Here is a 15,551-nt window from a genome sequence, read left to right as displayed (position 1 = left end):
CTCCCCAGCTGCTTTTTAATATTCAGTGTTTCTGGTACAAGGATACTTCAAAGAAATCACATCAGACCAACTTTTACGTTCAAGCAGGGCAGAATTTAGAAGATACCTCCATTAAGTAGGGTTTTCCCTCAGACAGGAATAACAAGGCTTCCACTTCTTCATGGAGTGTCAAAAGCGGACCTGAAGCAGTGATGCTTAGAGGTGGACGCTGCTTAAAGAGACCAGGAGCTATAACAGCAAATACAAAAACAATCCACTAATAAATGAGTTTGTTCTACACACCTTGAAGACACTGCTGCTCATTTGGCACCATGTAATCTCTAAAGACACTCATCCCAACTAGCTTATAGCTCGTATGGTACCACTCCCAGAAACAATCTTTTGCACACTGAAGTGTCCTTTACTTTAGTGATAACATAGGCAAAGGAACTGCAAGGACAAAGCAAAATGTTCATATTTACTATCAGTATTTTGAGCTTTAGTTTCACTCCCAGTCACTGTTGCACATTCATCATATTCAGAATGTTCATAATTCTTTTACTTTGTGACTTTTAACTGCCTCCAACTTCAGAAACTTTTAACCCTAGACAGAAATCAAGGTATTCTTTTAAAAAGATGACTTTAAGTTGCTCCTTCAGGAAACTGAAGTTCTGAACTTATTCCTTTATTATCTTTATTTGGATATTTCTGCCTCTTGTAAGAAATATCTGGGAGAGTATTTAATTGCTTGTTATTCAGTACATCAGTCTAAATACTCCCCTTCAGACTAGCAAAAGGCATAACAGATCTAAGCAAAGTACAGCCTGACACAGCTTGATTCACCCACATGAGGAAAGATCTTCTAGGCATATGGGGGGCGGGGGAGGAAGACACAATGTTAATATCAACATTTCTACCCACCCCCCTTGCCAAGTACCTGTAATACTATCTGCTTGCCACAGCCTCTTAGTACATTTACAGCAAAATAAAAAATAACCAAACATACATTAACCATTATTGACTTCAAATCAAAGTTACTGTATTTTCCTCACTGATCTTAAGTTACTCCCAGTCAAAGTAACTGAAACGTAAAGTCACCCAAAAGCAAAAACGCAATTCTTACCAACATTTCTTTGTGAGGAGACGTCAGAGTGCAAAACAAGTAGTGCTACAGTATTGTGAAGATATCCAAACTCACGGGCTTGTGCTGAACTCCACCTGCGATTCTGCTTGACCCAAAGGAGAGATTTAATTAACTTTTGATTGGTTGACTTAGTCAACTTCTGTTAAGTCAAACCAAAGCAATGTCCTTAACAGTCCACCACCACATTCTAATACCTTGAAGCTGATGAAAATTTTGTTATTAACAAAACCACAATGCTCTCTTCTGGCAAAATAGCTATTTCCATGCTAACTACACATAGGTAGACTAAGACTTGCATGAAGTTTACAGAATAAGCCAAGGATTATTATCCTACCACTTGAAAAGTACCTGTCCGTAATTTAAGCATCATTAAAAACATGGAGATAGACAAACTACAGCACAATGCATGCTATGTATACTTCACCTGATTACTCTGCCGATTGGGGCCAAGGATAAAGTTGATCATGTGCCTCAAAGCAGAGTGTCTGAGAAGGAGACTGCTAGCCCTTATACCCTGCTGTTTAGACAACAATAAAAAGTTACATTCCTGTGCAGACAGAGAATCAATGCTCTAGGGAACAAAAGTAAAATGCATGGGCTAAAAAAATATAAAAATTCATCACACAGATCAATAAGCTACACCTCTCAAAGCTGTTTTGTTATACAGAGCACACTTTATAAACCAGCCGAGAATCAGCATATGCTAAGTAAGTGTCATATTAATGAAAAGAATAAAGAATAGGGGAATAAAGAGAAATCATACTGAGGTGAACAGTCCAGTCCAGTCAGTCATTCTGCTTCCCATAGGTCAAAGATCCTGAACACTGAATATATATATTTTATTTTTTTTAAGAACAACCAAGAACATCCCCCCCGAAACAGAACCCCAATATTCAGACTTCTGGAAATGACATCTTCAACTGGTATACTTTGCCGGTATATTTTTGTGTGATTTTGTCCTAATCTAGTGTTTAAGGACATCTACTTTTCAAAAACAGAAAAAAAGAATACTCTAATAAAAGTTCTGGAAGAGTTTCAATGTGCCACTTAAACCTCCTATGAATATAGATGACTAGCTGCTTTATTATTGTCCTTTAAAGTTAAAAGAGCATGAAAAACCAGCATTTTCTTACCTTCTGTACAAAGTTATTGAATAGCAAAAAGTACTGAGCACAGTTTTTACAGTTTTCAGGTACATCTTTATCCAGCAGAGCAAGTAGCACCTCCAGTAATTGATGTAGCATTTTTAACTGTGAAAAAATTATTAATTTGAATGTAAAGAGTTGGCTACTGCTTTAAAAACAAGTGTTTCACATATCAGTTAAGGTATGGTTAACAAAATTGCATGTGTGGTCAGATACGCTTGCTGTGATGACTACCAGTAGCTAACATAGGACTGCAAGTTCTCCCATGTTGCTCCCACATATGCTGCATACGTGAAACACGGAAGTAATGAAAGCATTAGCATGTAAATTGCTCAAAGAGGACTCAGCAGTTACATAAGTTTGCAATCTATTTAAAGCAATTCAAATTACTCCTCAGGCTGAACGGATGTTCAAATGTTCCAGTCACCATAGTAATGCAAAACAAACCAGATTAGAAGTAAACTGCCACTCAAGGTCTCATGTTAGTATACTATCACACTCAGCTATGCAAAAAGCAATGGTAGTGTTTAGTTTGCAAAGCACACTAAGGGTATACACACTGGTATGTAATTTATTACATCTCAGTTAATAGATAGCAACTAACAGCCAAGAGGAAGTAACCAAAAATCATCAAATGACACTGTAAATGTTCATCTCCCTGCTACTGTATTCAGCTTGTAGGACCCTGTAGAAATCTTTCCTTAAAGCTCTAAATACGACAAACATTAACAGAAGCCTATGCAACATTAGTATCCTCCCTCCACGACATTAGATGAAAAATAACAGATTCCAGAAACAGGATAGAAACAGCCTGCACACACCCCACCCCACCCTGCATTCTATTGCGCCAAATATTGAAATTTGTTGTAAAAAAATTATTGCAGATTAAACAGACTTGGACATTTAAAAGCGTCCAAGGCCCCTATGACAACCTAGAGAAACATGCCAGAACACAGATACTGCTTCTGTCTGAGTTCTCTTAATACAAAATATTTGGTTCAATTACCCCAAGGGAAGTAAGTCAAATCTCAAACATTCGACAGTTGACACCTTTTCACAAATTTCCTGCTGGGTTTTCTTAGAATATTAAGATAAGCAAAACGTAACAAAGATGTACTTCCCAACTTGCTTGCCACAATTTGCTAATAGAAAATTAAAGCTTTAAGAAGAACCATACTTATGGTCTCTTTGCAACAAGACAACTCAATTACTACTGCTATACGCTTCTGAGGGAGGAAGGAGAATCAGTGAGAAATTAAGCTGATTTCTGGAATCAGAAGAAGATAACAAATTTTAAGAAAACACTGTTTCTAGCCTATTAAAAGAGCATGTGATACCAGTTTATAAGACAAGCTGAAATTAGGCAGAATTGTTTGTAAGTAATGCAATGAACTTACATTCTGAGAATTACTGCAGCACATTACCTCCTAGGGCGTGAGCAGACAAGCATTAACCTATTCAGTAAACTAAGAGCTTTGAGCATGATCAAGACAAGACCCTTTCAGTTTATAATTTACAAATCACACAGCACTGTCAGCAAACACAGCAAGAGCCATTAGGTATAGACAACCCACAGGATCACCGGTGATGAGGTGACACTGACCTTCTCCTGATAAAGCAAGGCACTGTCGAGGGTTTTTTCAAGAATAGTGGCTACAGCAACTCGCACCTCTCTCACGCTGCATTCCAGGAGGAAAGTCCTGGAAGATAAAAGGTGAAGCTGCAAAGAGAACTGGAATCAACGTGTACAAAGATAAAGATAAAATTTTCTTTACATTGACACACACCTCTCTGTATCAGAACTCCAACAGAACACCATTTCAAAACACTATTAACTGATCTTGAGCTTTTCAAGAAAAAATACTTCCAGTTTATCTGTCATCTTTGTCAGGTAAGTATTTAACTTACCCCAGACACCTTCACCATGTTCTCCTTTCCCACCACTTGCAGGAGCAACTAGATGTGAACACATTCCAAGGCACTCCATTAGAATTAAACTTCTCTATCCTCCTCCATGTACGCTGCACTATTTTATTAGATTTTCAGAATTACTCAGAAAGCTGCACAATTAGAGAAAACACTAGAAATAAACCCCTAAGTGATTATCTAGACTGTCTGTTTAAAGAATGTGCACAGTCAGCTCTTTGGGAATACATCAGTGTAAGTCAGATCATGTTATTGGGAAGCTTTATCCGCACAGACACAAACCACCCAAGACAGAATTACCAGTACTTACTTTACAAGCTCCCGGCCCTCTGGCCCAACGAAATATTCAACTAACCACTGACAAGCATCAATGCTTTTGGAGAGTAGTGCATCTATGGTGGCAATCCATTCTTCTGTATCAGCCCTTTAACAAAACAGGGACAACTGTCAGTAACGGAAGAGGAAAACCACCTCCAAAACCTAAGCCATATTTCTTGTCAAATAGGAAGAATTTTTTACTTTAATTGAACATACATTAGATGGCATAAGACAAAAACACTTCAAGAAATACTACAGAATAACTGGCTGTCTTTAAACCCATTAAAGCCTCTCTATGCCCAATCCACTACCACCGAAATAACGGACAGCTGGCAGAGGCAGCAAACTCAGGTTATACAGAACCCTCCTTCCTCTCTCAGATTTCTTTGTCATGGGACTCCAGTGCAAAGCAGAAATGTATTGCTACTCCTGCGAATGTCTATGCTACCTGCAGTATTTCAAGGTGCTGTAGGTATGATAAGCATGAAAGCCTCAGAATATGTGGTTACAGCACCCAGAACAAGGCCTTACCTGAGTTTCTTCTTGGTTCGGAGATAGGTTTGGAAGAGGAATTGGACTGCCAGCTGTAAGCTCACCTTTGCCATGCATGGATAATAAGGATGCTTTACCTTGGTCTGAAAGAAACATCAAACTTATTTCACAGCAGAAGTATGCCTGCAGTGCATATACTATCTCTTTAAACACATCAACATGTTCTATTCAAGTAATTTACTTCATCTGGGGACGTCCCCCCTCCTCAAAGCATTACTTTGTGCTAAAAACAGTGTCCAGTGCCGACTATGCTAGTTAGCAAATATGCTATAACCGGAACAAGTTGGCTGTAAAGCCCACTGTATCTCTGGATTTCAGAAATGTAAGAAATGCCAGTTCGTTTATTACTCCACTCAGAAAAACTTAATTAGTAAACTGTACTTCCAATGAAAGTCTATCAACTTTGAGGTGACTAACATCAACTTTTGGATCTTCCACATAGAGAAGAAATTTTGTCCCTCTAAAGCTCAGTTTGCATTAATGAAAGAGGTGTGCGCGCTATTTCCTAAATTTTACTATGTCACAATGATGTTTCTGCCACTTCTAGAACAGCAGGCTGGTGTCTGCTGAGACAGATGTTATCAGCATGAAAAATTATTGGAGACAATGAATTGCTCATCTAGAAAAGCACAATCACACCAACCCTTCTCTTCCAGTTCTCCTAGTTGTGACCCTTTCCACATAACATACTCCAAACACCCTAAGATTAAAATCTAGGTACTTACAGCATTCAGTGAAGCTAATGACAGAACAAAACTGAAATAGTCACTACTGTATACATCTCTGTTCTTCATAAATTTCAAGTTTTCATCTCTCACCATCTGTAAAAGAAAAGGTGGCCAAAAAAATTAAAATGTTGTCAAAGAACATTTCTCTAACTAAAATTGCATCTTTTATGTAAATATACGTGGTGCTTAAAAAACAGCGTCCCAGTTTCAGCTGGGATAGAGTTAATTTTCCTCCTAGTAGCTGGTACAGTGCTGTGTTTTGGATTTAGTATGAGAATAATGTTGATAGCAACAACTAAGAGCATCAGCGTGTTAAGCAGCGCTCACCCTAAGTCAAGGACTTTTCAGTTTCCCACACTCTGCCAGTAAGGAGGGGCACAAGAAGCCAGGAGGGAGCACAGCCAGGACAGCTGACCCCAAGTGGCCAAAGGGATATGTCATACCATAGAATGTCATGCTCAGTCTATAAACTGGGAGGAACTGGCAGGGAGGGGCTGATCACTGCTGGGTGACTGGCTGGGCATTATGCAGCAGGTGGTGAACAACTGTATTGTGCATCAGTTTTTTTCTTGGGTTTTATTCCTCTCTCTCTTTTTCCTTTTCATTACAACTATTATTATTTTAGTTTATGTCAATTATTAAACTGTACTTATCTCAACTCACAAATTTTACCTTTTTTCAATTCTCCTCCCAGTCCTACCGGGATGAGGTCGGGGTGTGTGTCAGTAAGCCAGCATCTGTGTGGCACTTGGTTGCTGGCTGGGGTTAAACTACGCCAACACTCTGAATCACTACTTCAGTTGAGGGGAAAATACATATAGGAGAGTCAGAAGATTTGCATGAAAGCAGTGATTTTCTTCCAAGGATAATACAAAACAGAAGACAACTGAAGGAGGACTTAATCATTTAGGGAAAAGAAAAAAGAAGAAGTAGTTGATGAATTCTATTTCTTGCTTGCTTTTAATAAAAAAGCCAAGAGGAACATCCTTCAAACCCGAAAGGCTTGCTTAGCAAATTTACATGTACAGAGCAAGAAGCCATGGTATAATCGCAAGCTGCAGCCACAATAATGTACTTAAATGCCAAGCCCTTCTTTTTTCAAATGAGATCTTGCTGAAAGACTCTCCATAAATTCAAGCCAAGTTCTGTTTATTGTAGTAACACAACCCTGGATACAAGAATGCCTAAAGTGACTGCCCTGATAGAGCCCATGTGGAGGGCCATACATAGCCTGCACAGTTTATTCTGACTGTATGTGATGCAGGCCCTCTTGCAGATGTGCATATCAGCATGGTGTGCTGTTCAGAAGGCCAAACACAAGACTGTACCCTCTCCTGTACGGACCAGAGCTGCAGGCCTGCAGACTTGAGACCTTCCTCTTATGACAGCTAGCCAATATCCAGGTTCTACTATCCTCTCACTGCTCTGCCAATGCCATCACATCTCCATTTTCAGTCCTGACTTGCAAATTTGCCTTCAACATTCAGTTTTCCCCTTTGAGATCATATTCAGTATTATGTAAGCTAACAGACATGAACAGAATTGAAACTGGTTTTGATTTTTCTTACTTCTCCTCCTCCTTCTACATTCTTGTGAACTCAAGAGCTCAAGGATGACTGTAATTTGCCATCGTCTCCATTACTCCTCAAGTGTACTTTAAATGAAGCATCTCCTCTGCTCTTACCTCTCCCTGCTTGCATGCTGACTGCTGCCATATCTCACATTTGACTAATTTGCCTGCAGTTTCTTCAAAGCAAAGAACGATGGGTCATTTTTGTGAGAAGGGACATCAAAACTTAAAATAATGTACCACTGAGCAGCTTGTTAATAACCTTATGTCAGAATCCAGAATTATTTTATAGCTTTGCGTTCAGTAAAGGAATTACTTTGAGGCCACCTTCAAAGTTACTGTGTTCCTCTTACTACATACTTAAATTTCCTACGAGTAGGATTTAGTTGCCACTTTCAGGGTGCTCTACCTGATATATCCGCACAGGCATCTTCTCTACAAAAAGCCCCTTTTTTTCTCCTTTTCGAACCAGTTTAGTCAATATGGAGAGGCGGTCACTGTTGGGCCTATGGGGTCGAGGTGATGACTGGGGTGAAATTTCTGGTGAAGATGGAGCAGATCTGAAATATATACAAGCTCAAGGTGAATAATGAAATCACATGACAAATCTACAGTTCAAGTTTAAAATACTGGTACAGCCAAGATAACCTTAAGGCAAATTTAGATGATACTCTAAATACCACTTGAGGCTGTCAGTTAGCTTGAACTTCTTACTGCAGCAGAGATGGCAATATGGAAGAGGAAATTATAAAAGCAATAAAAGACTGTTCATTAAGCAGCTTAAAAACCAGACCAACACAACAGATGGGTCAGTATACTCCTTTGTCAAACAGGAACTATTAATTTCTTAGTTCTGAAGATAGGGTCTAGATATGAACATAAGAAAAACTTTTACAGACATAAGAGGAACTTACAATGAGAGGTCCTCGGCTTCCTGACGCACAACACTCACTCGACTTTTCTTTGGTAAGACTGGAGAGTTCTGATCAGACACTCTCTGGTAAAACAGCATATAGGCATTCCAGTAGCGCCGACGCACATCAGGGTAAGGGTTAGCTGATGGGAGAAAAAACATTTGATGAAGGCCTTTGAAGTTTTAGTACCTTTTTCATACCTACAGGAAAGTGAAATTGGGTGTGCAAGTAATGTGCACTGTGGCAGTATAAAGTAATCCGTCAGATCAAAATATCAGTCCATGTTAGTGAATAACAAAACCCTGAATTCTAAAATATTTTTGCAAAAAGCCTATGTATTTGAAAAAGGTAATTATCAGAATTATGAAACAAGTGAATATTGGTGGAAATGTATTTGGAATTAATTCCTTAAAGCATTGGAAAGTTTAAGCGTATGATGCCACACAATATTCTATACACAGTCATTTTTACCAGCCAACAGTAAGGTCTGTTTTGTCGTTGGGTTGGTTTTTTTTAAAGAAACTATTTTAACAAGATGCCATTTTACTTTTGAATCTCCTCTGCTACTAAGTCTACAAAGTGAATATGGTTCAATTAATATTAGGCTGTATATAAGCTGTTATGTCCTTCAGTAAACAGATGACTTTAGGAACAAACTGCTTCAGAAGGATTAGTAGACAGACCAAGTAACTTGGAGTAGACATAGTGGACCGAACTCTACCTCTAATGAGAACCAGTGTGAAATATAAAGCTACTGAAAATCAATCTGTACTTCTGCTTACATTGATCATAGACCTTAGGTCTATACTCTCCACCAAAACATTCATATTCCAAGGTTTCATCAGTTAGATCAAATTCTTCAACAACAGTGTCATTAAATTTATACCACTTTCCTTTTCCACATCCCCTGTGATCAAAACAGAAGAGAAACACAAGAGAAACAAAGTTACTGGATTGTCTAGTGAGAAACCAAACCACCCTGAATATCCTAGAAATGACAACCCTGAACTCATACTTGTTTTGACAGTAAATAGAAAGCTTAGTTCAAAGTTACATTTTAAAAAAATAAGCTTGATAAAAATGAGAAGCACATCAACTGCAACTAAGCATCATAGGAAGCCCTCAAACTAGAATACAAGGTATGTAAGAATTGCTGAGACACTTATAATGTGGTGTCCCATATTATTGTGTTACTGTCTTAACACTCACGTCGGGTGTTAAGAAAGGGAAGAGTGCTTCCAACAGAGCTCTGCATGGCTCACTATACCTTCCCAAAACAAGTAGTCTGTAGACTGCTCTCAATCCCCCAGGCAAATCTTCTTGGCCATTACCTCCTGTCCTTTATAAAGGAGTAGTAGTGCCCTGCATGTGCCTGGCCACTGTGAACAATCACACCAACAAGCTCATAGTTTTCTGTAGGGGCAACTTTCTTCCTCGGGGAGCCTCCGCCTCCTTGATCTGCATTTCTACCATTGTCCCCCACTTCTGAGGAAGAGTCCTGGCGAGCCATCCCTGACACGGTGTAAGGCTCCATGTTCAGCATCCAGGGAAACTGTTCGAAGAGATATTTCAGATTAACTGAGAGGTTATATTGTGTACGTGTTTAGGGTAATTTTATGAGAATTGTATTAATACTTCCCACATTGGGAACACCAAAGAAAAATATGACGGAACTTCAACTTTTTATCCTTATGACACAGAAGTTAAATAAACTGTCTTTATGGGGGTTTTTGTTCTTGCTTTCTGAAAGGACCCTGAGAATGTTGCAGACAAGAAAAACTCTAAGGAAAAATACTTATTTTCTGTAGCATGATCATGTGGTAAGTTTACCACATAATCAAAACCACTGCATCAAAACATGGAGAAAAGAAGGAAGAATGAATATGAAGAGTGAGAATCCACACCATGAAGAAGCAGGGGGGAGGGTGCCACAGAAAAGTTTTCTTACCCTTATTTGTTCATCATATTTAATAGAACGTCCGCTCTCCCAATCAAAGCCAAATCTCATCAGGTGAATCACCAGCAGGCTAGGCAAGACCTTAATGCATGTGCGCTTCACTGTAGTTCTCTTAAAAAGGAAAAGAAGAGTATCACCTCTACCTATATACCTCAAGCATTCTGTAGTATTCTTCTACAGATGCACAATGCCAGCCACCTCGAACTGAGGCACAATACAGCCACGGGAGGCAGGACAACCACAGGATGACTATAATACATACAGACAGGGCATTATTACAGGTATTAATACACAGTTTGTGCCATGGGCTGGTACGTAACAACATTTTACCATCCTGCCGTCCCCTCTAAATATGCAGTCTACAATATGAGTTTCAGGGAAGAAAGAATGCTATCTACATGGATTTAACCTTTTGATTAAATCTTCAGAATAGAAAGAGTAAGCAGTATCTAAGTATGGCTTCTATGACCATGTAGCGCTTAAGAAAATACCAAGCTGTAGCTGAATCTTCAAGAACCCATACCTTTTCTTTGCACTTTTCACAGTAGTATGCATTGCTTCCTTCCAGCACTTCGCCTCTAACAAACTGATCCAATGATATTTCCAGACTTTGACATGATGTCACACCTAGGTTGAGAGCCATGAAGGCTTCCTCGCGCTCATACCTAAGTTCAAGCAGAAAAATAGTCAAGGCATTGATGGACAGCACCTACCCAACTTGCACTAACAAGATGTATGCATAGGAAAGAATACTGCATTTGCCCCATAGCTATCCACAGCTGTGAGGCTCACAAAGGCACATCTCTACCTTGTGCTATTTTGACCTACATATTTTAATAGTTACGGGAGCACATAACTTGGTAACTGACGCACTAAATTCAACCTTACCTGTGAGGACAGTCCTTGCAGATCTTCTGATCAGAGAAGATTCCTTGAAAAGTATTCTTAAATATTTGGTCTCTTCCTATTTTCTGTTGAAGATACATTTAGACATCAGGTGGATATATTACAGAGCAAAAGACTAAGAAAACAATAGGGATTTTAAACTTCTGAATGCTATATAGATTGTAAAATATGTTGAATGGCTCTCTGGCTTTTTTTCTGAAGAACAAAGGAGAAAGAGAGAAAAGGTACCAAGGAGATGCATATAACCAAGGGAAGAAATCCCTGAGGTTTTTACCTTGAGGTATTCATCCATTTGATCTATAAGACTGGTGAAGAACTCATAAGCATCCTGTTGCTCTCTAACATAAAGTTCCTTATTCCACATCTTGAAAATCTGTATAAAGTATAAAAATATATAAAAAGCTGGTTGTTCCATATGCCTAAAGATAGTGATTTTTTTTAAAAAAAGCATGTTATTTTTACATGTTTTTATTTTCTGAAGTAGGACTTTATCTCTAGAAATTCTGCAATGAGAAAAGGCTGAATAAGTGATTACTTGTTAAGTAGGAACGCAACATATTCTAAACAAAAAGATCTAATACCTTCCAGAAGTTCTCAGGTACATAATACTGTAGCTTGCTTTCCATCAAATGACCAAAAAGAGACTGAACTTGATAGAACACGTTGTCATCTGGATTGTCTGTATCATCATCAATGGAAAGCAAGGCCTGGAAGGAAACAACCATATAAAATTGGTTCTTGGCAAAATTACTGCTGTAAGTTGTCATGACACACAGCACAGCGACTTATAAATTATATATTTATGCACACACACATGTATACGGTTGTTGGGTTTGTGTGTGTTTTTTTTTTAAAACAATTAATTTACAAATGCTGCTGAGATGAACTTGCAGTTCAGGTGACAGACTTTACTGGACGTTGAACCAATTACCTCTGGGAGACCAGGCTGCATATATAGTTGCTGGAAGACGGCATTCATGTAACAAGTAGCACCACCGTTCTTCAGTCCCACAAATCCTGAAACGGAGCGACTATCCACTGGTGGAAGATACTAGAATGAAAAACACATTTTTTTTGTCCCAGTAAGTTATAAAAAGCATAAGACTCCAACAACATACCATAGTTTTCATAATCACCTTTATCTAAGCTGTTCAGAGCAATTTAATGAAAACCCAGGAATATAAATTCTGAAAGATCGTAACAGTGCTGTATTTGGTCATTTAGACATGTATCTAAATAAAATAGGTGATATTTAGGAAATAATTCTTTCTTATCCAGATAATAACTGACAAAGTGGAGTATTTGCTTTGAGGAACATCTAATGGGTCTGCATTTACTCTTATCAGCATTTTGTCGTTTTAAATTGAAGACCTTGGAAATTCCATGAATGGAGCCGTTAAGTAGATCACACACAGTACTCCAAACCACACTCATGCAAATAAAAAAAGGGGTTTTGCTTACATCAAACTCCTTGGTAAGTGCAGGGTCACACTGGTGATGCATAGAAAGCAGCTCTTTTGTAATAAGCTGGAGATTGGAAGGTGAGCTATCAGCCAGCATTACTAACACTTCGTAAGCAGCTAATCGGCTATCGGCTGTACTGCACCTGAAAAGAAAATCACATTCAAGATCTATTTTGTGGATGACTCAATTATTTCTAATTCCATAAAGCCATATTACTTGGAACAAGTGACAATTAACGTGCAAAAGGAACACTCCTGAGAGACTGCAGAGTGCTATTTTTATTTTCTTGGGGAAGGAGAACAGGGAAGAATCAAATCAGAAAAAGCAGCACCAGGAACGCTCCTTTAAAATAAGCCTCCCTTACTGACATGGAGACAGTTTTTAACATTCAGTAGCAAGGAAGAGTAGGTGCCCTAAAAAGGAGAGACAGAATTGGTTGTATGGCTGAGGACAATCAGCCAGATAGTCTCTATCACTGTAACACTGATGGAGACACAATGACTTATTTACAGGGAGAAAAGTTTTGAAAGAGATAACATACTTGCTACAAGAGATGACCTTAGACCTAAGCTGGGCTAGACCGGTACAGAACACTCCTACTTAGCTCTTTTCAGTGGACCAAACACACCAGCCTTTTCTTCTAAAGGCCAAAGAAAAGGCTTTATTTACTTTAAGCAAACAAAAGAGCATGCTTGAACTGCAGTAGAGCAAAGCTGGAGCAAAACACGAAGGTGTAGCAAGTCCCATTCAGTTCAGGCATTGCTAAATGCTCCACTGGAACCTTCTTCATGGCTTGTGGAAAGGCAGTGCAGATATGACTGATCCAGCTCTTAACACCAACAGGTCAGTGTGATGTAAGCAATCCAGCTACAGCAGCACAGAACTCCACATAAGCTAATTTATCCACCCCTTCAGATATTGTAAGGCAACAGAAGGCAGGCGTGACACAAAAGAGCAAGCCCACTCCTTTTCCCCCTATTTGATATATTCTGTGCTATTATCAGCTCTCTCAGGTACAAGGAGAGTGGCTCAGCATTAGCTTTTTACAAAACAGTTCTTTTGAAGGGGGAAAAATAGCAGCAGAACTTTTGCAATTCTCATTTACAAGGGGCTTGGAAAGTTCACTTCCTGGTCATGCTCCAACTTCAGCCATTGAGCCAACTTCCCAAGCAATGAAGAGCTAAAGGAGTACTCTTTGGACTCATGAAGCCAGCACTCAGTTGTGCTTGCAGTTCATCAGTGATCTAACAAAGCACAGACTTTGGAAGTACAGAAAAGCAAAGATTCTGGGTCACACAAAAACTTAGAAAAACGCTATTTGGGCACTTATGTAGGAAATGTAGAGAACTGGAGAAATGCGCCAACATTGGTATTAAAGCCTAGTAACTGTAGTCCCAGTGTGACATTTGCATTCACGAGAACATAAACAAAAAACCACAATTTTTACTTTGGATGAAAGTCTTGCTGACTGATTGCAGCACTGCCTGCTGGAGAATGGCTATTCAGAATAATCCTGGATGCTCGGAAGAGGAAATCATCCAGCAATGGCTTAATCAAAGATGAACCTGTAACACAGTAATCCACATCTACTGTTAAATACTTACATTATCACTGCAAACATCAAAAGGTGTTCCATAACAGCAAAATCACTTCATAGCACCATATCAACAAAACCCACATTCAAATATTTCATCACATGTCAAAGGTACAACAAACATACTGCCAAAATTACTCCTTATAGCTCTGTATCACTTCTACACATGGATTATGTCTTCGTACATACTGTCTACTGATCAAGTCCTCTGTTACTGCTATGAAGAATTCACACTAGTCTAGCCATTTTTGAGTAAAAAGGAACACTTACCAACCATTTCCTTCTCTGCCCCACAAAGTGAAAGGAGAGTTTTGATAAGCCTCAAGTGTCCTGCTAACAGGATGTTATCAGCTTCACTGGTCTCACACTCAGCTGTACGGTTGGGTTCAAAATTATCTAGCCAGGTGATCTCATCTTCTAACATGGCAGCTGGGCTTATGTTTAGCTGTTCCATTTCCGATGCTGCAAGAGAGAAAGAAAACCCAGAAAAATGAACAGCTCTATCAATATAGACTATAAATACAAAGAATTTCGAAAAGTTTGGTAGTAGTCTAGTTTCTCCCGCAATGTGTACAAAGTATACCTTCCACAAAGGAACTCAGTTCCCTTTCCAAAAGGAGTGAGCTGCCTTGCTGTTACTCAACGCCAAGAACAGTCCATGCCAGGCATTAACACAGGACAGCCAGCACACTGGCAGGTCACATCGAGTTCATGGTGTGGTAACCCCTCTGTGAAGGCAATCCTACATCTTGTCTATGGAAGGAAGACATGCTTGGAAGCTGCAATCAGAATGACATGTGTGCCTGTACATACTTACATGTGAGGTCATCCAATAACTGACATCTCAGGTCAAAATACTCTGTACACTGGGATAAAAGTCTGAAACAGGTACAAACAGAAGAAAGGTTTAATTTAAAATCAGAAACTTCTTTCTAAGCTGTTGCCTTTAAGGCCTGTGTGCTCTGTCCATCTAATGCAAAGTAGCTATCCAGGTATCCTTCTGCATGTACGCACTGCAGCTTTTAAAACAAATTCCTTCCCCACAGCTACTTCTGAATGTTATGAATGACATTTAATCCTGCCTTCTTCCTTCACCTCATAACGATTTCAGTCAATTATCAACCAACAATAAAACTACGTGTTTTAACTTCTCAGTTACTCCTCTACTTAGATTCCTCTAGAAATTGCTGCTTAAAGTTACTGTCAAATTCAACAACCTTTGGCCAGTTAAGGACAAGTTAACAGGACTGACACCTAACAGTCTTTATAGGTGTAATGGGCAACACAAGCAACAAGAAATCAGGTGAAGCCATGGGTCCAGACATTACTGACAAGGCTGGAGCCTTTAGCATTG

The 15,551-nt window shown here is 39.1% G+C and overlaps 1 protein-coding gene across 1 annotated transcript in view; it reads right to left on the bottom strand.

The window, feature by feature from the left end:
• The window catches only part of USP24 (ubiquitin specific peptidase 24), a 64,338-nt gene that overhangs the window by 6,785 nt on the left and 42,002 nt on the right, over positions 1-15,551 (bottom strand). The window contains exons 38-59 of the mRNA XM_080406317.1: positions 15,015-15,076; positions 14,468-14,659; positions 14,051-14,168; positions 12,601-12,745; positions 12,071-12,190; positions 11,721-11,846; positions 11,414-11,512; positions 11,122-11,204; positions 10,757-10,898; positions 10,225-10,344; positions 9,608-9,828; positions 9,059-9,183; positions 8,277-8,418; positions 7,772-7,922; positions 5,790-5,885; positions 5,044-5,147; positions 4,505-4,618; positions 3,872-3,968; positions 2,257-2,373; positions 1,548-1,640; positions 1,103-1,205; positions 107-228 (exon numbers count right to left, since the gene is read on the bottom strand). Of these exons, the coding sequence (XP_080262443.1) occupies positions 107-228; positions 1,103-1,205; positions 1,548-1,640; positions 2,257-2,373; positions 3,872-3,968; positions 4,505-4,618; positions 5,044-5,147; positions 5,790-5,885; positions 7,772-7,922; positions 8,277-8,418; positions 9,059-9,183; positions 9,608-9,828; positions 10,225-10,344; positions 10,757-10,898; positions 11,122-11,204; positions 11,414-11,512; positions 11,721-11,846; positions 12,071-12,190; positions 12,601-12,745; positions 14,051-14,168; positions 14,468-14,659; positions 15,015-15,076 (2,692 nt within the window). The remainder of the gene's footprint in view (positions 1-106; positions 229-1,102; positions 1,206-1,547; positions 1,641-2,256; positions 2,374-3,871; positions 3,969-4,504; positions 4,619-5,043; positions 5,148-5,789; positions 5,886-7,771; positions 7,923-8,276; positions 8,419-9,058; positions 9,184-9,607; positions 9,829-10,224; positions 10,345-10,756; positions 10,899-11,121; positions 11,205-11,413; positions 11,513-11,720; positions 11,847-12,070; positions 12,191-12,600; positions 12,746-14,050; positions 14,169-14,467; positions 14,660-15,014; positions 15,077-15,551) is intronic.

The sequence above is a fragment of the Falco punctatus genome (genome assembly GCF_963210335.1).
Source record: "Falco punctatus genome assembly, chromosome: 11".
Lineage (NCBI taxonomy): Eukaryota > Metazoa > Chordata > Aves > Falconiformes > Falconidae > Falco > Falco punctatus.
Note: the sequence above shows the minus strand (reverse complement) of the source record. Positions and strands in the feature narration are given on the sequence as shown.